General features: G+C 37.3%; 2 protein-coding genes across 7 annotated transcripts in view; one reads left to right on the top strand and one right to left on the bottom strand.

Moving 5' to 3' along the window:
- LOC309496969 (protein NLRC3-like) overlaps nt 1-26,095 on the top strand; it is a 213,465-nt gene that overhangs the window by 2,325 nt on the left and 185,045 nt on the right. For 5 of the 6 annotated variants that reach the window (XR_014205301.1, XM_082167167.1, XM_082167171.1 and 2 more), the window contains exons 2-6: nt 3,998-4,282; nt 4,389-4,481; nt 5,605-7,414; nt 7,767-7,940; nt 20,256-20,429. Coding sequence is in view for 5 of the 6 variants with exons in the window: in XM_082167167.1 (XP_082023293.1) it covers nt 4,018-4,282; nt 4,389-4,481; nt 5,605-7,414; nt 7,767-7,940; nt 20,256-20,429 (2,516 nt within the window). In the remaining variant the exon portion in view is untranslated. The remainder of the gene's footprint in view (nt 1-3,997; nt 4,283-4,388; nt 4,482-5,604; nt 7,415-7,766; nt 7,941-20,255; nt 20,430-26,095) is intronic. The other variant, XM_082167169.1, reaches the window with a different exon arrangement.
- The window catches only part of LOC309497034 (uncharacterized protein), a 221,368-nt gene that overhangs the window by 56,338 nt on the left and 138,935 nt on the right, over nt 1-26,095 (bottom strand). The gene's annotated exons all lie outside the window — the stretch shown is intronic.

Raw genomic sequence — 26,095 nt, 5'->3', positions numbered from 1 at the left:
TCAAAGCAATATTTGATCTTTTACTGTAATTTTAGCAGATTTAATCAACACAGCTTTCTGAAGCCTCATATGTCTCTCAAATCATATCAATTATTTCTTCATAAATGCACACATTCATCTCACAAACTGTATTTCAAATCATTCATTTAGATCACCTATTCTTAACCATAGGGCCGCGGCCCACGCTTGGGCCGCGAGCGCCACCTGGAGGGCCGCAAAAAACGTTACGTTTTTCACCTGTGGGCCGCGAGGGCCGCGGGACCAAACAAGTTATTAATTGAAGACACCAGAATGACCACTGTTATCTATGACTGTTATCCATGAGACAGTTACAATACACCATCCCACCACTAGTGGCAGTAATGCCTCAGTTAGTTGTTTAACAAGCGCTAATAAGCAGAAGAAGACACTCAGTCAACCGTAGCCTGTAGCAAAAGTTATGGAGACATTTTTAAAGCGGAAAAGGGGAGACCAAAGTTGCGCCAACCCGCACCAAAAGTCAAGATTTTGCCGCAAATACAATCCTGACTTCATTAAGTACGGATTTGTGAATGGAGGTGACGAGGCAGAGCCGAGAGCCCAGTGTGTGGAGTGTGGGCTAATGCTATCCAACGAAGCACTGAAGCCTTCAAAACTAAAGCGGCACCTAGAAACCAAACATCCATCGCTTGTGGGAAAGTCGGTGGATTTTTTCAAGAGAAAAGAAAATGGACTTCAGATGCAGAAAAGGTCTGTTGTGTCACTGACTGGAAATTCTAAATGCGCTTTAAAAGCCAGCTATCTCGTAGCCAGACGAGTGGCACAGACTAAGAAAGCATTCACGATAGCGGAGGAGTTGGTTTTACCTGCCGCTGTAGATATGTGCCGTGAGATGATCGGAGAGGCTGCTGCAAAAAAGCTGCTAACCATCCCACTCTCAAACGATACTGTTAGTCACCGTATCGCGGACATGGCCACAGACATACAGCATCAGTTGCTAGAAAGAATAAAAAGCAGCCCCTTTTTCTCTTTGCAACTAGACGAATCGACTGACGTCACAAATGCTGCACTGCTACTGGTTTTTGTTCGCTATCGCTGGGACAGTAGTTTGCACGAAGACATACTGTTTTGTGGAGAGCTACCCACAAGGACTACGGCTCAGGAATGTTTCCGCTGCATGGATAACTACTTCAAAGAGAACGGCCTAGACTGGCAGAACTGTGTTGGGGTGTGCAGCGATGGTGCAGCGTCAATGACAGGCAGGCATCACGGTGTCGTCAGGCAGATACTTGATCGTGCCCCAGAAGCTAAATGGACCCACTGTTTTCTTCACCGTGAAAGCCTTGCGGCAAAAAAAATGTCACCAGAGTTACATGAGGTGATGGATGTAAGTGTGAAAACCATAAACTTCATTAAAAATAATGCTGTGAACTCCAGATGTTTTTCCAAACTTTGTGAAGGCTTGGAAGCAGATCATGTCCAGCTGCTCTATCACAGTGAGGTGAGATGGCTCTCAAGAGGACTGGTCCTCAAGCGTTTGTTTGAACTGAGGAATGAGGTCCTATCTTTTCTCACTGAGAGAAATTCTCCTTTTGCACATTATTATGCCAATGCACAGTTCACAGCTAAACTTGCCTACCTCTGTGACATTTTTTCACTGCTGAACCAGCTGAATATCTCACTTCAAGGGAGAAATAGCAATATATTTTTGGTTGCAGATAAAGTTCAAGCTTTTAAGAGGAAACTTGCTTTGTGGATTAAGAGGGCTCAGGAAAAAAGAATGGACATGTTTCCCCTTTTGTCTGACATTTTGGAAAACTCCCCCCAGGTGAAGATTAGTGACTTAGTCTCACAGCACCTCTCACAACTGGCAGTGAAATTTGATGACTACTTTCCTGAGGATCCCAGAGAGGGACACATGTGGATTGCGGACCCATTTTCTGTGGATCCCACTAAAAATGATGTTGCTTTGCCCTCACATCTGGAATCCCAGCTTCTGGAAGTAGCCACTGACAGTACTTTGAAGTTGCAGTGGGGCAAACTGGATCTTGGTTCCTTCTGGATTGCTGTCTCAAAAGAGTACCCATGTCTAGCACTGAGGGCTGTGAAACTACTCCTCGCATTCACAACTACATACCTGTGTGAATCAGGATTCTCCATTGTGGCCACAACTAAGACTAAGGCCCGAAACAGACTCAAAGCAACACTGGAGGCTACTCTGAGAGTGAGCCTTTCCCCCATTCCACCCAGGCTGGATCTGATAATGTCTGTGAAGCAGGCCCAATTGTCTCATTAAGAGGGGAACATAAATAAGGAGTTGTAGCTTGTTCAAATTGGACTGTTGTGACTGTTATTGTTCATTTATAACAGATATGAAGAGCAACTTCAGGTTCTGCCATGCAAAAATGTAGACTGCTGAAACAATTATCAAATTATTTTGCAGATTATAAAGCTATATTTTTTCATTTGCACTTTATCTCAATGTTCATTTACAACTTATTTATTTAATTTGAAAATATTATTTTGAATGTATTTATTTTAGCAACACATTTTATTGTTTTTATTTTATTTATTATTTTTTGTAAGTAAAATTTGTCAAATCTAACTGATTTTTGTGTTAATATGCCTGACTTGAGCCTTTAAATTTGTTCTTGATGCAGATTGATTTGTTCCATGAATTGTTGTGTGTTTGGCATCTTGTATGTGCAGGAAACTATATCTTTTTTTCATTTGCACTATATTTCAATTTTCATTTACAACTTAATTATTTAATTTGAAAAATATTATTTTGAATGTATTTATTTTAGCAACACATTTTATTTTATTTATTTTATTTATTATTATTTATATAAATTTTCTATTTTTTTGTAAGTAAAATTTGTCAAAATCTAACTGATTTTTGTGTTAATATGCCTGACTTGAGCCTTTAAATTTGTTCTTGATGCAGATTGATTTGTTCCATGAATTGTTGTGTGTTTGGCATCTTGTTGTATGTGCAGGAAACTATATATTTTTTTCATTTGCACTATATTTCAATTTTCATTTACAACTTAATTATTTAATTTGAAAAATATTATTTTGAATGTATTTATTTTAGCAACACATTTTATTTTATTTATTTTATTTATTATTATTTATATACATTTTCTATTTTTTTGTAAGTAAAATTTGTCAAAATCTAACTGATTTTTGTGTTAATATGCCTGACTTGAGCCTTTAAATTTGTTCTTGATGCAGATTGATTTGTTCCATGAATTGTTGTGTGTTTGGCATCTTGTTGTATGTGCAGAAAACTATATATTTTTTCATTTGCACTTTATTTCAATTTTCATTTACAACTTAATTATTTAATTTGAAAAATATTATTTTGAATTTATTTATTTTAGCAACACATTTTATTGTTTTTATTTTATTTATTATTATTTATATACATTTACTATTTTTTTATAAGTAAAATTTGTCAAATCTAACAGATTTTTGTGTTAATATGCCTGACTTGAGCCTTTAAATTTGTTCTTGATGCAGATTGATTTGTTCCATGAATTGTTGTATGTGCAGGTTTACATACACATGAATAATAAACTGTTAAACTGCAAGTTGATTTCATTTAGTTATTGAATACAAATCAAACCAAGGGTGAGATCAATAAACCAATACAGTGCTAATATTTGAATGGGCCCTGGGCCACTTTGTACTGTAAAATTTGGGCCCCGACATCAAAAAGGTTAAGAACCCCTGATTTAGATCATGTGAGAGTGTATTAATCATTATTCAGTCTGTACACAGTGACATTCTGTGTCAAACTATATTATAATCTGAGACTCATATTATCTTGTGTTATTATATTATCTTGTAAAAAGGACTTTTAGGACTTCTTTAACAGAGGAGTTTGGAAGAGTTGTTTCTGAGAGTCCTGATCCGATCACAGCTTCATTGCATAATCCAAATTACATTTTAGTGCATAGGTCCAAATGTTAGGAGTGAAATTTCTTCAGAACTTTTTCTTTTTATCCTGCAGCTCTGAATCTGTGAAGAGTGATGGCGTCTGTTAAAATTGAAGAACTGCTTGAGAAATCACTGAGTGATCTGGACGAAGATGAACGGAAGAAGTTTAAGTGGCACTTAAAGAAGGATCATGAGTGTATAACAAAGTCTGAAATGAAGAATGCAGATATCTTAGACACAGTGGATAAGATGGTAGCATGTTTTGGACCAGAAGAAACTGTGAAGATCACAATGAAGATCCTGAAGAAGATGAACCAGAACAATCTGGCTGATCAGCTGGAGAATAATCACAAGCAAGGTAACATTTAATTCACTCTGACTGTGACTGTTTACCATTGTAATGGTTTGACTTGAACTTTGCTCTTTGCTCTTGCTGATGTGTTTTTGTGACTTATGTTTCCCAGTGAGTGATCCTCTCTCACACACACACACAGGTCAGGCTGAAGGCAATATGAAGACGTCTGCAGCTGTTGGAGCTCATTCAGAAGAGATCAGAGGTAAATCATCCCTGTCTGTACATGGAAACAAGTGAAAATATAACAGCAAGCAACAATTACAGGGCCAAGAAGAACAGCAGCAGATCTTATACAAGTACATTTATTAGAACAGACTGTGTAGTAATTTTTTTATAAATGGTTAAATGGTTTACAAGAGTCTTAAACCCTGAATTAAAACTTCTACAAGAAACATACGCAGGGTCATTGCAATAACCCCAACCTAACCCTAATACCGTCTAATGTCTTGTTTGGTGTGCTAGATGTCAATGGTTTGATCAAAAATCTTGTAATAATTTTGGTCAGCATGACCTTAAAGGAATAGTTTACTTAAAAAGGAAAATTCTGCCATTTACTCACCCTCAAGTGGTTTCAAACCTGTATGAATTTCTTTCCTCTGCTGAACACAAAGGAAGATATTTGTCACAGTGTCTGGTTTGTGTTCCCTGTGTAAACACTAGAGGTGCCCTTCCCTCACGGTTTCACTCACTCATGAACTGCAATTCCCACAATCCTGTCTGTACTCATCACTGTTCATTGCACCCAGCTGTTCCCCATTATCAGTGTTAGTTTCTGTATGTATAAAAACTCTGTCTGTGTTAGTGTTTGTTACGGAGTCCTTGTTTAGTTCACACCATTTCCTGAGGTCGGTCTTGCGTGTTCCTGGTTGTTTCTTGTTTTTGGATTACTTATATGGATATTGACCTATTGCCTGGACTGGATGTACGAATACGGATTGCCCTTAAATAAAAGCTGCATTATTGGATCTACTTTTGTCTTCGTGTGTGCGATCGTGACAATATTTTGAAGAAACCAAACAGTTGATGGGCCCCATTGACTAAAGATAGTAGGAAAAAAAAAATACATTCATACAGGTTTGAAACAATTTGAGGGTGAGAACTCTTCCTTTAAGTTGGTCTGAGTCCAATAGTGGCAATCTGATAAATCCAATTCCAATTGCATTCAAGTTTTAATCAAGGCATTTCTATGTTGTCAACTTCAGCATAATCAGTGTAAGATGTGCATGTAAACACTATTGCAGTAAGAGTGTGATTCCTTTGAATATAGTAGAAGCAGGAATTTATGAAAAACACAATCACTTACTTTTTTCCCCTCTTTCTTAAAGGCTCAACTGCAGACGATAGAGAAGCTACTCTTCATGATTACACAGAGACCAGCCGTAGACTGAAGAACAAATTAAAACGGGACTACGAGCAGATATTGATTGGTAATTCAGAGACGGGTCATCTGGAATACCTGAACGATATCTACACTGATTTATATGTGGTGGGGAATGAGACTGGAGGAAGAGTGAACGACCATGAAGTGATACAGATCGAATCAAATCACAACCGATTGACTGCCAAGGAGAAGCCAATCAAGTGTAAGGACATGTTTAAAATCCAGTGTGACACGGGGCGACGAAAAAGAAAAGTGCTGACAACGGGAATCGCAGGAGTTGGAAAAACTGTCTCTGTCAATAAATTCATCTTTGACTGGGCTAAACAAACAGAAAATCAGGATATAGTCTTCATATTTCCACTTCCATTCCGTAGACTGAATTTGATTAAAGGAGAGTGTAGTCTCATGGAACTGCTCAACAAATACTTCTTTAGTAGTCCTGAAGAATTGCCCTCTCTTCCTCAAGGTGATGGTAAAGTTATGTTCATCTTTGATGGGCTGGATGAATGTCGCTTTCCTTTGAACTTTAAAGAAGATGACACATTTACAAATGTAAATGAAAAAACTACAGTGAGTAAGATAATAATAAACCTTATCAAGAAACATCTGGTTTCCTCTGCTCTCATCTGGATCACATCCAGACCAGCAGCAGCCAGTCTGATACCCCGAAACTACATTAATCAGATGACAGAGGTGCGAGGATTTAACGATGAGCAGAAAGAGCAATACTTCCTCAAAAACAGTCCTGAGGTTTCTGAAAACATTTTCAGTCACATCAAGAAATCCAGGAGTCTGTACATCATGTGCCACATCCCCGTCTTCTGCTGGATCTCTCTGACTGTTCTTCAGCCTCTACTGGCTCAAGAGAGCAGCGACAAAACTCCCACAACTCTCACAGGGATGTACACAAGCTTCTTAATTTCTCAGCAGCAACAGATGGAAGACAAATACTGTGATGAGCCCAAACCTAATTCTCATGCAGTGTCTTTTGATCAGATTATTCTGAAGCTTGGGAAACTGGCCTTTCAACAGCTGGAGAAAGGAAACCTGATTTTCTACAAAGAAGATCTTGAGGAATGTGGACTAGATGTCAGAAAAGGGTCAGTGCACTCTGGGTTATGCACTCGAATGTTTCAGGAGGAAAAGGTTTCAAAAAGAAGTGTTTACAGCTTCGTACATCTCAGTGTACAGGAATTTCTTGCTGCTCTTTATGTGTTTTTGATTAACAAAAAAAAGAAAGCAAACCCATTTGTTCAACGGTGGAAAGAAATTACACAGAAATTCTCCATAAAGCCACTGTTTCAGCTTCATAAGGCTGCAGTCGACAAGGCTTTACAGAGTGAGAATGGACACCTGGACCTTTTCCTCCGGTTCCTCCTGGGTCTCTCACTGGAGTCCAATCAGAGTGACCTGAAGGAACTACTGCCAGGACTGAAACTCAAAACTCAAAACGTTAAAGGCACTGCTGACTATATCAAAAAGAAAATAGAGAAGGAGGAATCAGTAGAGAGGACCATCAATCTCTTCCACTGTCTGAGTGAACTGAAAGATGACTTTGTGGAGGAAATCCAGAAGAATCTGAGCTCAGGAAAACTTTCAGCACAGAATCTCTCCTTTGCTCAATGGTCTGGTCTGGTGTTTGTGCTACAGATGTCAGAAGAGACTCAAAAGATGTTTGAACTGCATAAATACAGAAGATCTGATGAAGCAGTGATGAGACTGCTGCCGGTGATCAAAAACACCAGAAGAGCACTGTAAGAGGCTTCTTTACAATAATTTATATACACTGTTAGTAATTTTAATTGGGCTTAATCTTACACAGGTAATTTGCTGGCCAAGATTGTATCAATGAGTGTGATGATATTAAAAACCAAAGTACCATTATCAGGCAAGTTGGGTCAGGCATCAGGCAAAACTCAGCAATCTGAATTTTAACCCATTTTAATATTCCTAATTGTATCATTAATTAAAGAAACTAAAAATAAACTTTTTATAGCTTTGCTTACATCACTTCAGTCAAAGGTTTTTCCAAATTATCTGTGCTCCAGATTAACCTTACCTAATAAAAATGGCTATTGCATTACTGTTGTTTTGTTCTCTTCACAGGCTACACAGCTGTAATCTCACTGCTCAGTGTTGTGAGAGTTTATCATCAGCTCTACAATCCTCAAACATCTTTCTGAGGGAGCTGGACCTGAGTAACAATGACCTGCAGGATTCAGGAGTGAAGCTTCTTTCTGATGGACTGAAGAGTCCAAACTGTCAGCTGGAGATACTGAGGTTTGAGTTAAAATACTTAATTTTTTTAACAATAAGTAGGGCTGGGTATTGATTCAGATGTCCTAATTCGATTCCGATTCACGAGATCTTGATTTGATTCACTGAATTCAATGATTCATTTCATTTCAATAATTATAGTTTTTGTTGTTTTTGACCCATCTATTCTAATAAATTATGTTATGACACCCAAAATTTTAGACCGCAGTGAAATTTAACAATTCTCGATTACAATTTCAAAACCACAACTTAAACTATTTATAAATTACAAAGATTATAAAGAACAAAAACAAATAAACGGTAATTAATAAAAAAATTAAAAATTAGACAAACCTAAAACAAAAAGAATACATGAAGAGTACAGAAATTGAATAAAGTAATCAAGTGTAAAATTACACTGCATGTAATCTTCACAGTGCAAATTAAATAAAGGTCAATCCTTAATAAAGTTACAAAAATGTTATTCAGTGAAGAACAGGGGGTGAGTTCTTTGTCTTTTGTAGTTAGACTAACATTTACCCTCTGGGGTCTGAGCTGTTTTCTTGCCCTGGAGGTGTTCTGACATGCTCTGACATTTGTGCTTATTTCTGTTACTTGTGACATTGTCGTGGCTAAAGTCTTATTACACTGTATTTAGCACAAACTCTGCTACAATAATATATCAGCAGCATGCATGTAAAAGTTTGTAGTTTTGAATACCAAAAAAAATAGTCACTGAAATAAGGCCATGAAACCCATACTGATTATTTCTTCACAAGACTTTTGAAAATTGTATCACGTAGCCTAGAATATTTGCTCCAAAACTATGTGAAAATCACCCTGACTGCTCATTCAGATAAGACAATATATTGATTTTAAATTTCTAAAGGCTGGTTCACACGGGACGATTTTAAAATTGTCGGCCGATTTTCCAAACCTGAGAGACCCCACACACGGGGATAAAAAAATCACGGGTCTAACAGTTTTGGTCGTACAGTGTGTGGTGCGCAGCCTCACGGCAAAATCAACACATCACACACGAACCGATTTGACTCCCGAGCATTCCCAGATCAGACGGGAAATCGCGCAAAATACCTCGAGATCAAACGTGACTTCAGAGTAAACAATCATGGCGGACGAAGAGGATGCAGTGGCAATAGTTTGTAGTTTGTTTTTAACCGGAAAAAAACGTTATCAAAAGAAAAGGCGATGATCTCTGACGTCCACCGGACTTTCTGGTGGGCCATGCCGCCAGCTGTTTTGATTATATTTCCCGGTGTTTCCTCGCCGCCTCGTCACCTCGCTTTCTGATTGGCTACACTCCACAGTCCACAGGCTGCGTGCTCGGGGGACACCACACACGAGAAGAAATCGGGCCAAATAAATCCAACATGTTGGATATCCCCGATTTGAGATCGGAGCGGTCCCGACGTCCTTCCGAGCAGACGAGAGCAGCCTTAACACACCACACACGGCAGGAATATCTGATCAGATTATTTTACGATAATCGGAGCATCCTTAAGATTGTCGGAAGGGGTGAATCGGGGCTAAAATCGGCCTAATTATCCTGCCGTGTGAACCAGCCTTAAGACGTGTTTTGTGTGAGAAAGCTTTATGCGGGAGGTGTGATCATCTCATTAATATGTATTGTTTTCACACCTGAGAAAGACAAAGACCCTCCCTTAACGGCCCTATTAGGAGCGATCAGGCCCTATCATTCAGAGCAACCTTGCACAAAGAATGAGGAGATTTAAAAAAGAATGGCTTTTAGATTGTTTAGATTTATTTACAACACAACATAATCCAAAAATACACAACAAATGACAAAAGAGCACATTGAAAACAATGATCCAAAGACAGAGACCTTTGTGCCATTCCTAAAAACATTGTACATACCCTTTCATTTCCAAGGTGTTTGATTTTCACTTTACCATGTTCTTGTACAGAGACTCATGTGAATGTTGAAGTCAGCAGGACTCAGTGGCATCTGGTCCCTGAAAGAAAAGAAACAAAGTGAACATAGTGGTATCAAGAGAAACTAGGCCTGCACGATTTAGGGAATACATTTTTAGATTTTTCTGGTAAAAATTGCTTTTTAAAATTCACAGAATACACACACACACACACACACACACAAATGTTTCCAACAATATATAATATAATGCACACCAGGTTTGTTGTGCCTTGTAGGCATAGGCTATGCGCAGTGCTGTATAAAATAATAATAACAATAACCTATAGCAGCCTATAAATCTTCCAAAAGATTTCAGTAACAACTACGCTAGAGAAAAATATATTGATTATCATATGTTACTTCAAATGTTTCCATTCGTTATGATGATATGAAATGAGATAATAGTAAAAACATAAAGCCTAATGTTTGGTGCGTTTTGCTTTTCAAACGCGATCGCGCTCCAAAATATGATACATTCAAACGCACAGCATGCTGCAAAATATGAAACATTATGGTTACCATATTATTAGGGCTGGGCAAAAAAATCGATTTTTCGATTAATCGTTTTTTAAAATGTGGTCGATTCAAAATCGATTCTCAAACGCCAAGAATCGATTTTTTTCCATCTTTATGTATTAGTTTTCCTCCACTGTTCATAGGCTTGCAAACTAAATTTTATAGCTAATGCTGTGAGATTTTATGGTAGTTTTATCTAAATCATAAAATAACCTCAATTAGTGCTGCACGTTTAATCATATCGCAATCGCTATGACAAGCCTATACGCAATTAGGCTATATGACCAAAATGCTGCCAAAATGCTGTCGTGACTGTGACAGAAAAACTTGCGATGATATCGTGCGTGCGCACAAGACAGCACAGAATATAATTATCTTTCGCGCTTGAACGAAGAACACACACAATTATGCCAAAATGTATTTTTGTCGAGTATCTTTATAACATAAGAGCAGTCTTATGATGAACATGAAGAGTTGTGCCTCATGAGAGAATGAGTCCGCGTGTGAGTTCCGCGTCTCTGTCAACAGCGGCTGGTCTTAAAGGGACAGTACACTGTAGCCACTAATTATCTCTGTCATTTAAGTTAATCAAAGAACAAAGAGAACAGAGAAAAACACTCACTGCTCTTGAATAAAGAACTTTTGTAACTTTGATTAGTCAATATATAATTTATAATTAATGCAACACAGACTGTTTGATAATTTTATTCAATTTCTGTATGGCCTAGCTGTTAGACAGGAAGGGCACATATTATATTATATGCAACGTTTTTATATGTGGGTTTATGTGAGGATTGTTAACCTGTTTGATCAAGACAGACTGTTCTGACTTGTCCAATTTTCAGCATCAATTTTTCATCTTGCATCAAAATCCTGTCTATTCATTGTATGCATTTGAAATATAGAGTTGGGTTCTGTTTTAATGTACCCAAGTGTACCTAAAATAAAAAGAGTTTAATATACAGGTTTGTAGCTCTTAATTTCTTTTTATTAATTAAACACTTGAAAACTTGTTCACTTTTTTTTCTTTTCTTTTTCTTTTTTTAATAAATATAGGATTTGTATTTAATATGCATTGAGTGAATCGAATCGAAATTAATTTAGAATCGAAATTGGAAAAATCGAATCGAGAATCGAAATCGAAAATCGAATCGAGAATCGAAATCGAATCGAATTAGAGCTTGCGAATCGAAATCGAATCGAATTGTAACATCTGAATCGATACCCAGCCCTACATATTATACATATCTACGTTTGAGCAGATATCCACAAACAGTATTTAACAGTAAACACGGGTCTAAATATTATAATATTCACCATATATCTAGCAACAGTTCAACTGCAATGTGAAGTTTATGCAACAATAACAAACTAATAAGTAAGAATTTCTTACCTTACATCTTTCTTGTCTTCAAATCGCGTTCTTCTTCTTCTGAGGTAAATCCAATGTAAGCTCAGACGTGTCTTCCAAACTCGACGAAAAGCAGAGACTTGTGAAGTTTTTTGGTGTTTTGTTTTTGAGGTAACGAGCGCGTTCGCGTTCCATGTGGAGATTTGCATGTGAATCTCTTTTGCGCGAGTGGGCATGGTCAAATTAAAACTAATGAGCAAGCGTTTGAGATACTGGACATCTTGTTGGTTTTATACAAATTACTTAAACAGAGAATATTTGTTTTCAGTTTGAATCTGATCATTTAAAAGTACACACTTAATTGTTTATAAAGGTATATGGCTCATAAATGTGTGACAAGTATTCGCTGAGTTTTGTTTCAGTTAAAGGACAATTCCGGTATTTAACACTTTGAGTCTATTTTGTAGTTTGTTTTGGATGAACAAGAGTGGTGGACAAATACATTTTGACAATGGTTCCTGTCTCGACTTTTTCACTATTTTAGAATTGCCCATGACAGCTTTAGAATGGGAGTCTATGGCCATGCACAAACATGTCCTTAAAACAACCCTTAACGTTCGTTTTCAAAACTGTTCAACTCACCGAGTGGTTAGTGGTGTTCGTTGATGATTAAAAACAAATATATCGGCGCAATGTATGATTTCAATCCGTTTATTTTTCTATAGTGGAACTATTTTTTCAGATACCTCACAACCGCGTATAAACTTCCGCTCTTCGGCAACTTCCGTTGCTCTGCTCACGCTAGCCTTCTGAGAGACAGAGAACCGAGCGAAAAGACCTAAAAGACTACAACCAAATGTAAACAGCCCCCTTTCCTTTTCCGGTAGCGCAGTAATATCAACGAGCAATGAGTCCTCCAACGGAAATCAATGGGAATCATCCGAATCCAATATGGCGGAGTAGGAGTTCGGCTTCTCACAGCTCTCCCTGCTCAATGTGCTAAAACAGCAAAAAACAGCTCAATGTGCAAAAACAGCAAATCTGGAACTTTTGTGAGTACTTTTTTGAATTTGGATCCGACTATGCCTCCGAAGAAGGCACCCCAACTTAAAGAAGTGCATTCACATGTTGCAGACGCCGACTCGGGCGCGTGTGAGTTGACAACTGCGTCTTTGGAATCTATCCTTCATAAGTATTTTGCTGAAGCTGATAAACAATTTAAAGATCGCTTTGATCGCTTGGAAAATCAGCTTGTTTCCATTAAAACAACACTGGAGGAACACTCGAAAGAGTTGGACTCCCAACGTAAGCTTACTACTTCTCTTCGAGCTCAAGTGAAACGTGCTGAGGACGCCACAATTGAGCATTCTGAGGCTATAAAGAAACTTCAGGAGAAATTAATCACGATGGAGGACCAGGGCAGAAGGAGCAACCTACGTATAATCAACCTGAAAGAAGGAGTAGAACATAGTAATGCTTTGTCCTACCTGTTGCTCATCTTTCCTACATGGTTTCCCGAGTTGGCCTCCAAACTCCCGGAGCTCACGCGAGCACATCGCGTTGGTCGTCCGCGTTCTGTGGGTGCTTCTCCACGGCACATGATCTTTAATTGTCTTCGCCTCACTGACAGAGACAGGATTTTGGGTCTCGCAAGGAAAACATCTGTGGTTGTTGATGGTCAAACTATCCGCTTTACTGCTGACTACAGTGATTTCACCGCTCGACTCAGACGTCCCTTCTTCCCAGTAATGAACCGGGCCCGCACTTTGGGGTTTGAGGCTTTTTTGTTGTATCCCGCTGTCATCAAACTCAGCCGAGGGTCGGATCAAGTCCAGTTTGGTGATTTAAGTGAGGCTGTCAAGTACTTAGATTCTTTTGATTCTCTTGATCCTCACTCATTATGAAAAATAACAATTACGATTGCTGTCATGCTTGTTTGTTTATTTCCGCATGTCATGAAGCGTTATTTAACGTCTGACGTCACTCCGTGGTGACAGATAGACTTGTTCTCAAAGAGAGAGAGGAAAAGGGTGAGAGAGAGGAACAGGAAAGGGGGAAGAGGAAATGAGAAGAAAAGGGAAAAAGTTAACTTTTTTTTTTTTTTGTTTTTTTTTTTTGGTTTACTTTATTTAAAGGGGGACAGAAGGAAAATAAAAAAAATAAAATAAAAAAAAATAGTGATGTTATGTTTTTATTTCTTTTCACAAGTGTCCAAGTAGTATCTAGTAGCCATGCCTACGGCCTACGTTATGTATGACGTCTCCTAGGTATCGTGTTTTTTTTTGTTGTTGTTTTTTTTCTTGCCTGTGTAGCCTACTTGAATGTTTGATTTTCTCTGACCCTGAAGATTGCTGTAGTAGTTGTTCGATATATGCTGTTTTATTTTATTTCTCCACTGGGTTTTTTTTTAATATAAGCAAACAAAAATGTATTGTGTGTATTTTCTTTTTGCTTATTAATTTATTTTACTTATTAATTTTAAGGGATTTATAATAATTCTTGAAGTACTTGTGTTGTTGGAAGTAACTCAGGGGAGTGAATGAAGACAGTTTAGTTTAATTTGTTATCTTGCTTTTGTGTGTGTATCTTTGTGTTATTGTTTTGTTTTTGTTTCTTTTAAATGTGGGTGTGGTTGAGTGTGTGTGTATATGGTGTTGGCTCTCATGTTCACCTCTTCTTCACTTTCACGATTTGTACCTCACAAGGTTAGTTAGCTCTATTTTCATTGATCACAAATATATATTTTATGGTAGGGGTGTGCGATATGACGATTTTTTATCGTGGACGATTAAAATGTCTCCACGATCTGCTTTTGAAGAAATATCGTAGTATCGCGCATTCTCAGTTGCTGTTCTGGCGCCTCTGTCCCAACATACTGAACAACGCGACGTATATTCAGATCAAATGTTAACGCAGCGGAACGGGACACTACAGTTCACAAAAGTTCATAATTTGCATGTGCTTTAATGCCTTGTCGGTTAAACATTTAATTCGCGTGCTGATGCGCTGTTCTAACATGTGCGTTTCTCAGCGCGTACATGCGAAGCTCACATGCACTAAAAGCCTGTCTACCAGCGCCTGAATACCGGTCTAAGTTATCTTTCGAGTCTTATTGTGCTAATACTGTCAAATACACACAAGGTTTACATAAACAAAGTCGGTGATGTCTAAAGTGAAAGCAAACTTGAGAAAATTGAGAGAAAATCTGCTTGTCAAATGCGTGTATTAAAGACGCGTCGAGTGCAGCTCTTAAAGAGACAGTAGCAATAGTAAACACGCTGCCGTTTGTCCTTAAAGGGATAGTTCACCCCAAAATAAAAATGATCTCATTATTTACGCACTCTAATGTTGTTCCAAGCCTGTATTAATTTCATTCTAATATTGTTCTAATATTAATATTTTGAAGAATGTGGCTATACAAACAGTAGCTGGTCCCCATTGACTTCCATAGGAGAAAAATATACTATGGAAGTCACATTCTTCCAAATAACTTTTATTTTCAACAGAAGAAAGAAACTTATTCGAGTTTAAAACAACTTGAGAGAGTAAATTATGACAATTAGAATTTTTATCCCAATCCCTTTATTGTTAAAACAACAAAATGCAAAGAGAAAATCACTCACTGCTCTTGACTGATAACTTTAATAGTAGCTTTAATAAGTATCAATTTATAATTTATACAGTGAAGTCTATGTTTTGTTTTATTTTCATATTTGTTCATTTAATTACTTTCGTCAATGCTACTGTTAAATACACCTGTAGCTGAAAACAAAGCACTGTTTATTTAATTTGTATATTAAGTTGTGTGTGTAATGTGTATCTTTGATCTTAATATTTAATAACAAAGAAAATAATGACAAATATTTTTTTATCTTCGCCCGTCTGCCATTCTTTTTTATTTTATATTTTGTTACCTAAGTCTTTGTTTTTTTTAAATATGGACATTCGTTTGGCTGTAATGCTCAGTCACAAAATAGTAAAACCAACATAAAAAATAATCGTGATAAAATCTTTAATCGTGATTTTCCTGAAAAAAATCGTGATATGATATTTTTACCATATCGCCCACCCCTATTTTATGGGTAAAGGTCTCCATGCCATCCATCTTAATATCCGTAGTTTACTCCCTAAAATTGATCAGCTTAGAGCTTGGCTGTCCTATAACAATCCTAATATAATCACTTTATCTGAAACATGGCTTACTAATAGTACTACTGACGCTATTGTTCACCTTGAAAATTACGTAATGTATAGGGCTGACAGAGGATCTAGGGGAGGTGGAGTCGCTACTTATATTTCATCTAATCTGAGTTCACAGCTAATTATTCCTGAGGTGAAACCTGAGCTTTTTGAAGGCATTTTTGTTCAGGTAACTCTTCATGCAAATAAATATTTGATAATAGGCAATATTTATCGACCACCCACTTCTCCTAAATTAGAGTCTGTTAAGAACATTTTAGCTACGGTATCATTATTGGGAGACTCAAGAGAAATTATTCTGTTGGGGGATTTTAATTTAAATTGGAATGATTCTTCTACATTTACAGAACGTAATATGGTTAATGGTGCCAATTTGACTCAAATTATCACTGAGCCCACTAGAGTCGGCTCTAACTCTAAATCTCTCATTGACTGGATTCTTGTTTCTCATCCAAACAGAATAATGACTTCTGGAGTTCTCTCTGACTGCTTTAGCGATCATTCCATTATCTATTGTATCTGGAAAATTGCAATTCCTCATCTACCTCCTAAGTATATCAAGGTACGGGAAACTAAATTATTTAATAATAATCTATTTGTTAATGACCTTCGAAGGATAAATTGGGACAGGTTTTACTTAATTCCTGATGTTGAAGCTGCTTGGGATTTTTTTTATACTGAAGTTGGGCTGGTTATTGACAGACATGCTCCATGGAAATCTATTAAGGTTAAAGGCCATCATTGGCCTTGGGTTAATGGTGATCTTATTAATCTTTTTAAAAAGAGGGATAGGGCCTGGGTTAAACATAAACAAACACAACTGCTTGATGACTGGGAGGTATACAAACGATTACGAAATTTATGTACAACGCAAACAAGAAATGCTAAAGCCAATTATTACCGAGATAGCCTCTCAAATGATCTAAGTAACCCAAAGCAATTCTGGAGGAGAGTTAACACTCTAGTTGGTAAGTCCAATAATACTTCAAATAACATGATAATTAATAATGAAATAACTAATGATCCAGCCGTGATTTCCAATGCCTTTAGTTTGCTTTTTTCTCAAACACCGCTTGTTCAACCTCCTGTTTTTCACGCAGACCCATGTCCTAACAGACAACCCTGCGGGAGCTCTTTCAAATTTAGACAGGTCAGATCAACGGATGTTCAACAGGCTATTAATAAGCTTTCCAATAGCAGTGGTCCTGGCCCTGATGGTCTTGAGGGTAAGTTTATTAAACTTGCCTCGCACGTACTAGCACCCCCACTGGCTGTGCTTCTTAACATGTCATTTGATACTTGTGAAGTGCCCCTCGCTTGGAAATGTACTAAAGTCATTCCTTTGCACAAAGGTGGAGACTTGCAAATTCTGAACAATTATAGGCCTATATCAATAATTAATAGTGTGGTTAAAGTCTTTGAGAAAATAATTTTTAATCAATTATCTGACTATCTATCTGATAATAATTTACTTACTCAATGTCAATCAGGTTTCAGAAAACACTTCTCCACTACAACTGCCCTTTTAAAACTCTCTAATGATATATTTTCTAGTTTTGATGACAATTTGTGTACCGGTGCCATTTTCTTAGATCTTTCCAAAGCGTTCGATTTAGTAGATCACTATCTTCTATTGGATAAATTGCATGGTATTGGCCTCTCGAGATCATCTTTACTCTGGTTTAATTGTTATTTTCATCATCGTCGTCAGGGTGTGTCCTACAGGGGTTGTCAGTCTGATTATACAGGAATAGTGAAAGGCATTCCTCAAGGTTCTTCTCTGGGACCTTTATTATTTTCTATCTTTGTTAATGATATGCCTTTATGCTGTACAGACTGTAATATTCATCTTTATGCCGATGATACAGTCATTTACTGTAGTAAACCTACCATCTCTGGGATCAACCTCTCTTTACAGTACGACTTCAATTTAGTACAGCAGTGGCTATTGGCTAATAAACTTCTCCTTAATAAATCAAAGTCCTACTCTTTATTGTTCCATAGAAAAGCCTTGGATATAGGTGAAAACAACCTTAATCTTTGTTTTCTCGATTCCTCTCCATTAGAGTCAACTGAGACCATTAAATATCTTGGTGTTTGGCTGGAAACTGATTTATCGTTTAAAACTCATGTACAAGCAATGACAAACAAACTCAACTTTCATCTTAAAATACTTTATCAATCTGTTAATTGTTTTAATTTTTTGGTCAGGAAAAGAATAGTCTTACAGCTGCTTCTGCCTATTTTGAACTATGCCGATATTATTTATCAGAACACTACTGCTTCTTGTTTGCATTCTATTGATGTGGTCTATAACAGTCTTTGCCGTTTTGTTCTCCGCTGTCCCTTTAGGACACACCGCTGTGTGTTGTACAGACAGTTGTCATGGTTTGCCCCTTCTGCTAGGAGACAGTCTCACTGGTTACAGTTTATTTTTAAAAGTTTTTACTTTAATTATCCAGTTTATCTCAAGCAACACTTAGTGCTTTATAATTCGATATATAGCCTGCGACACAATGATCAGATCTTTTTTTTTGTTCCTAGAGTTAAAAGACAGGTAGGGAAATATGCATTTTGTTTTAAGGCTCCATATGATTGGAATAATCTTCCATTTTCTATCCGTTCTTTAACTTCACTTACAGCGTTTAGAAGGGCTATCGGGGAACATCTTTGGAACATTTGTCTTTGTTTCTAGTTTTGCTTGTTTGACCTTGGCCTTCATTGGTCATGAGTTTACTATTTTTTTTTTTATGTCCTTATTTTTATTTATTTATTTATTATTAATCTTGTTATTTTCATCATCAATGTTCTTGTTTGTGTTCTTCTTAGTCCTTGACCTTGTGCAATGCTAGCTATGTTAGTTTTGTGGTTGTTTTTCTGTCATGCGACTTGTGGGGTTCGTGTTGGGTGGGGTGGGGTTGAGCTTTGTGAGCTGGTGTGTGTGTGTGTTGTTGTGTTTTGTTATGCTGTCTTTGATCGTGATATTTGCTCTGCTGTTTTGGTTCTTTTTTTGCTTTGAAATACTGGAGGACCCCCTTGAAAACGAGATGTTTCATCTCAAGGGGTTAATCCTCGCAATAAAGATATGTTAATATATATATATATATATATATATATATATATGGGATTTTACAAAATGCCAAATAAAACACGACAGAAACTGTATTTCGCTACGCTACTTGTTTTGGAACATCAACGAACAGCACTAACCACTCGGTGAGTTGCACAGTTTTGAAAACGAACTTTAAGGGTTGTTTTAAGGGCATGTTTGTGCATGGCCATAGACTCCCATTCTAAAGCGGTCATGGGCAATTCTAAAATAGTCAAGAAGTCGAGACAGGAACCATTGTCAAAATTTCTTTGTCCACCACTCTTGTTCATCCAAAACAAATTACAAAATAGACTCAAAGTGTTAAATACCGGAATTGTCCTTTAATAGACGAGCTCAAGAAAAAAAAAGTTCACCGCGACGGAGAGGCAGAACGCACACCCTGTTTATTTTCTTTATTTTACAAAAGCACAATGTTGATTTGATTGTAAGTGGACACATACAAAAGTAGAAATATCACAGATTCTTTTTTTATATTTCTTTTTTCTGTATGACCATAAATGACGGAGTAATTTAAGTTTATTGTGCTACAATGTGAAGAAAATCCAGCAAAACGCGGGGCGCGTTTGCCGACCTCAGAGGGTTAATAACACAGACAACAGCAGGAATATTAGCACATACATTCTTTCTCTACTGTTTACTTAAGCCATACAGCTGTGTTTACTTGGATACTCGCAAAGGAGGGCATTTTAAGATAAATTTGTGTGAATTTGTCCATTTAAGTGCAAGGAGATTTAAAAGAGAATTAATTTTATTATTTGCACACTGTTGTGCAGCTGCACAAAACTTCTCACACACAAGCATGAGTTCTCTTTCGCTTGAATGCTTAAATTGGCAAGGCTTGAAAATGTGTGCAAATGATAAACTTTGTGACCATGCGACTGTCCAATCGGGACAGTGACGAGACAGTTCCTTCAACTGTCCGAAATGTCTTTTAAACTGAAAGCCACACCTTCATCTGCCATGTTCAACACTTAATGAATTACAGGATCACCACTGTAATTACACGCTAGGTAAATAAGAGGATGACATCTAGTGGACAAGATCTTATGTTCAATTAGTGGCTTTTGAGAATTGATATTGAATCAACCACATAAAAAAAAATGTTAAAACAATTTTTTTGCCCAGTCCTAACAACAAGTTAATTATTAAATATCACACCGCTAAGATTTATTCTGTATGCACTTACATTGTGTTTTTCTTCTTCAGAGTTCCCACATGTAATCTCACTGCTCAGTGTTGTAAGAGTTTGTCTTCAGCTCTACAATCCTCAAACATCTTTCTGAGAGAGCTGGACCTGAGTAACAATGACCTGCAGGATTCTGGAGTGAAGCTTCTTTCTGATGGACTGAAGAGTCCAAACTGTCAGCTGGAGATGCTGAGGTAAATGTTTGTAAAAAAAAATAAATAATGAAATATTATCACATTAAATGATTTTGTCACAGATTTGGCATCTGCTCTCAATGGAATGCCAGAACAAGAGAAAAATATCACGGTTCAGGGTGCATCATCGGCTATCACCTGTTGTCTGTGTACGTCCTGTCATTTTCCTGCATCTCGTGACCTGGGCAATAGTACTGATAATTCAGCGCAGGTGTGCACAGATCACAAGCTGATTTCCCTCTCCTGTTGCTTATTCCGTTTCCATTATATTCTCTGCTGTGTCTGTCCCTTGTTGTCAGGGGATCATTTTGTGTGTATCGTCTTGTGCTAATGGTCCTTTGCTGTGTCGTTGTGTCTCACCTTTGTTTGCTGCTGTGCCCAGGATGCCTAGGCGAGGAATTGTACAGCTTGCCATGCGCTTGCTGTCATTTATCTCGTCTCGCCTGCCGTCCCGTTGGGTGTGCACCTGAGGTGGTCTCCACAGCCTGTGTCCCCAAGTGTCAGATCAAACGGCTCTGGAGCTCTCTCACATCCTTTGTGTTCCGTGTGTGTGCTACTACACTTTGGTTTGTCTATTCTCTTGCATATATATTAAACTGTTAAGACCCTTCACTGTTTTTAAAAGTCTAGGAAATTAGAAGGGGAACATTAATCCACCCCTCAGCACCATTGTCATTAAAACACTGGGAAAGTGAATAAGACCATCGATAAACAGCAGAACATGTGAACAAATTTATTATATGCAGTGACCGGCCAAACAGATATATATGTATGTATGTGTGTGTGTGTGTGTGTGTGTGTGTGTGTGTATGTGTGAGAAATAAGAAAAGAATACAACAAAAATAATCTTTCTAACCCATTTCACCTAACCTATCTAATACAAAAGAAAAATGTAGAAAGAAAAGTCTTCGACGTCCGAGACGTTGTATACTTCCCTACTCTACCTGTCAAAACAAAAATAAATCAGAACTAAGTGTGCACAATGTACGTCACGTGACATAACTTACTTATCCCTTTTCCTCTATCCAGCCCAAACACAGCGTTACCGCTCTCAAATATTCAATAATAAAGGAAATAGGACGGCAAAGTAATTTGATTTCACATGACAATCAAAACACACTAACAAAGCTTGATAAATTATAAATCAAAATAAAATCCAACAAAAACAAAACAAGCATAACAGAAAATACTAAGCGCACAATCACAGGTCAAATTCACACACAAAGGGCCACTTCCTCTAGTGCATTTGCGTGTCCTTTTATAGTTTCCCGTGCTTCCGGTAACAGTATAATTGGATTTCGTTGTCTGACGTCAGCACGCTAAAACCCTCCTCTCAGATGATTGACAGCAGAGACAAATCAATCAGCACGTCACCTGCGAAAGAGAAAGTAAAAACGAAAAGCGGCAGAAAACAATACGGAGGAAAGAAAAACTACAAAGAACACCCAAGCCATTCATCTAGATAGGGGTGGGCAGTATGACCAAAATTCTGTTTCACGGTATGACTCATTTTATTTCACGGTATGATATATTTCACGATATAGTTATTTATATATGTAGTTATTCTCGAAAAATCGAGAATTTTTATTTTTTTTTGTAAATTATTTCTTTGGTAAACTATTTTTAATAGCTAAATATAGTAAATATTTACTGACTGATATTAAATACAACTCATATGTGCACTTAAACTTTACATAAAGTGTTGCTGAATAATTTTTCAATCTATTGCTTTACTTCATCAATCAGTTTATAATATCTGAATATTTTATATTGAACTATTCTATTCATAATAAGTTAGTTACTTCTTTTTAATTTGGTAGGATATTAGTAAATGCTAGTTATGTTTAAATGTTTCCCGGTAAATTTTTTGCCATGCCTGCTTTTTATACTGTGATTTAAAGGGCTTGTTTTTCTCTTTTTGTGATATCTGGCAACCCTAGAGCTTTAATCAAGAGAAGTTCAGAAGTGTCAAGTTCGTCAAGTTCATCAAGTTCATAAGTGACTAGGAGAACTATGAAAACCGAACAGCAGCTACTGTTAGTGTTGACTAAGTAGTGTAAATTATACACACCTTGTAACTGCGTCATTATTTTACCATAGCCCGGTGAACATCGACACGCCGCGCTCCCTCTCAGTGCGTATGCATGCGCGCGTCTTTTGCATCAGTAAAATGCGAACGGTTCATTTGAGTGACAAGTTGTAATCACGCATTGAATCAAAGCAAGATTTTATCAGCTGATTCAGTGGCCAATTGTTTGGAGTTAGAAATATATAACTCACGCTGCATTTTTAGTCATTTAATTCAGGTTGTTCATTACCACGGCATCCGCTTGCGTGTCATGCTGAATTAATTGCATAAAATCATTAAAATGCATAAAATTCATTGCGTAAAATCAAACTTTGTGTAAAAAAATAAACTGTTGCAAATGTCTAAATGACTTGTGTACATTTTACAGTTTTGGCTCGATTCTCTCACTCATTGAGTTTTGCAAGCGCGAAGAGGAGGGTGGGTCCACCTTCTTCATGTAGCCAATCAGATGAGCTTCTTGCTGACTCTAGGTTTACTCTTATCTGATTGGTTCAATTAACACGCCAGTCACCAGAACACATCTTTATCTTCATTTGGCTCAGAAACATTCTCTTTGCCGAAATGGTACTTTTAATGCACACATACATGGTAAATAAATAAACAAATAGATCATGATTGCTTAATAGCCTGTGCACCATTAGGCTATATGAGTCCATACTGAATTTCGAGCTGGTGTGTTAAGAAATTTTTTTTTGTATCTGCATTACTGCATGCATAATTTCACCTGTCTACTGATTGGGAGGATTCCAGAATTACTATTATTATTTTACTAAAATGAGTTACAATAATATTTTTTCCCTTTAACGTGTATTTTAAGAGCGTCTCTAAATTATGCACCATTTATCACCTGCAATGCCATCATGTAACCACTAGATGGCTGTACAGCCCTATATATAAGATGCTGTATATTCCCTGGTTGCTGGGTTTTTATTCAGACATAATTAGTAATATTTTGTCAAAGTTGAGTTTAGATTTAGTATCAGTTTTTCATTAGTCGAATCTGGACACAGAGAAAGCATTTTTTTATTCATACAAGATACATAAAATAGCTTGATCAGTCACACGGAAGTAATCACTAATCAGAATCAATATTGACAGTGCGACCAAGACAATATTTCAAAATATATAATTGAGTGTTGAATACCATGAACAAAGACATGATGTGAAAAACACTGCATCAGAATGGTATTATTTCATAAAGAATGTGTATTAAATGTTTTGATTGAAAAGTGTAACATCAGCTCAGTGGTGTAACAGATCATATAATATATTAAATTTCAGAAGAAGATATTTTGAAAAATGTCGGTAACCAAACAGTTGATGGACCCCATTGACTTCCATGGTCCATCAACTGTTTGGTTACCGACATTTTTCAAAATATCTTCTTTTGTGTTCAGCAGAAAAAAGAAATTCATACAGGTTTGAAACAACTTGAGGGTGAGTAAATGATGACAGAATTTTCATTTTTGGGCGAACTATTCCTTTAATCAGCCTAATGGTGCTTTAAAGGTCCCATGACATGAAATTTCCACTTTCTGAGGTTTTTTAACATTAATATGAGTTCCCCTAGCCTGTATATGGTCCCCAAGTTTCTAAACATTTTAATCGGTGTAAATCGAGCTTTTGCTATTTTTCTCTGCCTTTGAGAAAATGGAAGCTCAACCGGGCTGATCTTGAATCGCCTCCTTATGACGTCATAAGGAGAAATGTTACCTCCCCTTTCTCTGCTTTGCCCGCCCAGAGAATATTTCTCGCCCATGAGAAAATGAGCTAGGAAGTAGAACGCGCACGCGCGATTTTAGTTTGTCCACGAGAGATATCATGGCTTTTGAGCGAGCGAAGCATAATAATTGCTCAATAACTGGATGTACAAATGAACATCGAATGGTCAATACAGAGCTGGGCTTGCTGAACGTCGGACAAGTAAGTCAACAAATTATATATAAGTGTGTTGCTTTACTGTTTATGGTTACCTAGCTTCTTACACATAGAATGTGGCTGTCACATTAGCTATGCAGTTACTTGCGCTAATGTAAAGGTAGACAGCATCAAGTTACACATACTGTAACGCGAGTGTTGTACATTTCTTTGTTATTTGGATAACCGTTTTCCTGTTGGTTATATGGCGCGCGCGATATCCGCATTTCAAGATCGCAGAGCATGATGTAATTGTAATAAGATAAATTACAGACGTTACAGATCTCTCATGAAAAGGCAACAGTAGGTTAGCGTTAGCTACATGATGATAACTGTAAACCATCCGAATAAAGTACCGTATCCAGACATAATATTTTAAACTAACCATTCGGAAACGTCCTGCTGGAGCCGCTGAGTTGCAACTTCTTCATCCGTTGCTTCTCCATCTGGATCAGATTCTGGGTCAAACTGAAATGCTTGAACGACTGCGTGTCTCCGTGCCATTGCAATATATCCAACATAAACAAACATGCATGGTACCGTTGCCGCAAGATGGTCAAGGCCACACCCACCCTCCGCCTTTCTCCTCCTCATTAGTATTTAAAGCTACAGACACCGAAACGGCCCGTCTGAAGGAAGCTCATTCTGGGACTGGCTTGTAGTGGCTGTAATTCTGCACCGAGGCTGAATTTTTGGAAAGAGATTTCAGATACAGTACTAAGGACCACTAAGGACTATATTACAGCCTACAAAAGTAGCATGTCATGGGACCTTTAATAAACAGCTTATTAAGCAATCATGATTTATTTGTTTATTTATTTGTTTGTTTATCTATTTATTTAACATGTATGTGTGCATTAAAAGTAGATAATAGATAATGAAGATAAAGATGTGTTCTAGTGACTGCAGTGTTTATTGAACCAATCAGATAAGAGTACATCGAGAGCCAGCGAGAAGCTCATTTTATTGGACCCGCCCTCCTCTTCTCTTGCAAAACTCAATGAGTGACAGAATCGAGCCAAAACTGGAAGCGCAGGTAAAAGTGTAGTGCTTGCAGTCCTGCAGTGAAGTCCTGCAGTGCTTTTGACCGTACTTGTGCGCAAAAACCGTGCCAAAAGTGTAAGCGCAGATAAATGGAAGTCAGAAGACAACAGATCCTATTTATTTTGCGTTAGCATGAAGCTGCAGCTTCACAATACATGAATTACAATTAGGAATAACAGTTAAATGCTGCAAATATTTTTTCTTACACTTGAAAGGCGATTTACACCTTTACAAATCTTCTCTTGCGCATGCAAATTTAATTTACGCTTGCAATCTTATGTACACTTTCACAAATCTTACACTGCGCAAGCGATTCTTTATGGCATCATATTACCTTCATAGTCATCAACTTACAATCGTAGGTTGGTCCTGCCTGTAGAGTGGTGAAACAAATGAACTGGAACACAATGGCCTGGTTTCACAGACAGGGCTTAGACTAAGCCAAGATTAGGCCTTAGTTCAATTAGGACATAAGTAGCTTTTATAAACGTGCCTTAAATTATTTTTTTTAAAAACCTTACAGGTGTGCATCTTTAAACAAAAGATCTCAAGTCTCTGTCTGACTTAATTTAAGATATCTCAGTGCAAGTTGCTTTCAGTTTCAACATGCATTTTA

Source organism: Leuciscus leuciscus (genome assembly GCF_965113295.1).
Source record: "Leuciscus leuciscus genome assembly, chromosome: 4".
Lineage (NCBI taxonomy): Eukaryota > Metazoa > Chordata > Actinopteri > Cypriniformes > Leuciscidae > Leuciscus > Leuciscus leuciscus.
This window is presented reverse-complemented; position numbering and strand designations above follow the sequence as displayed.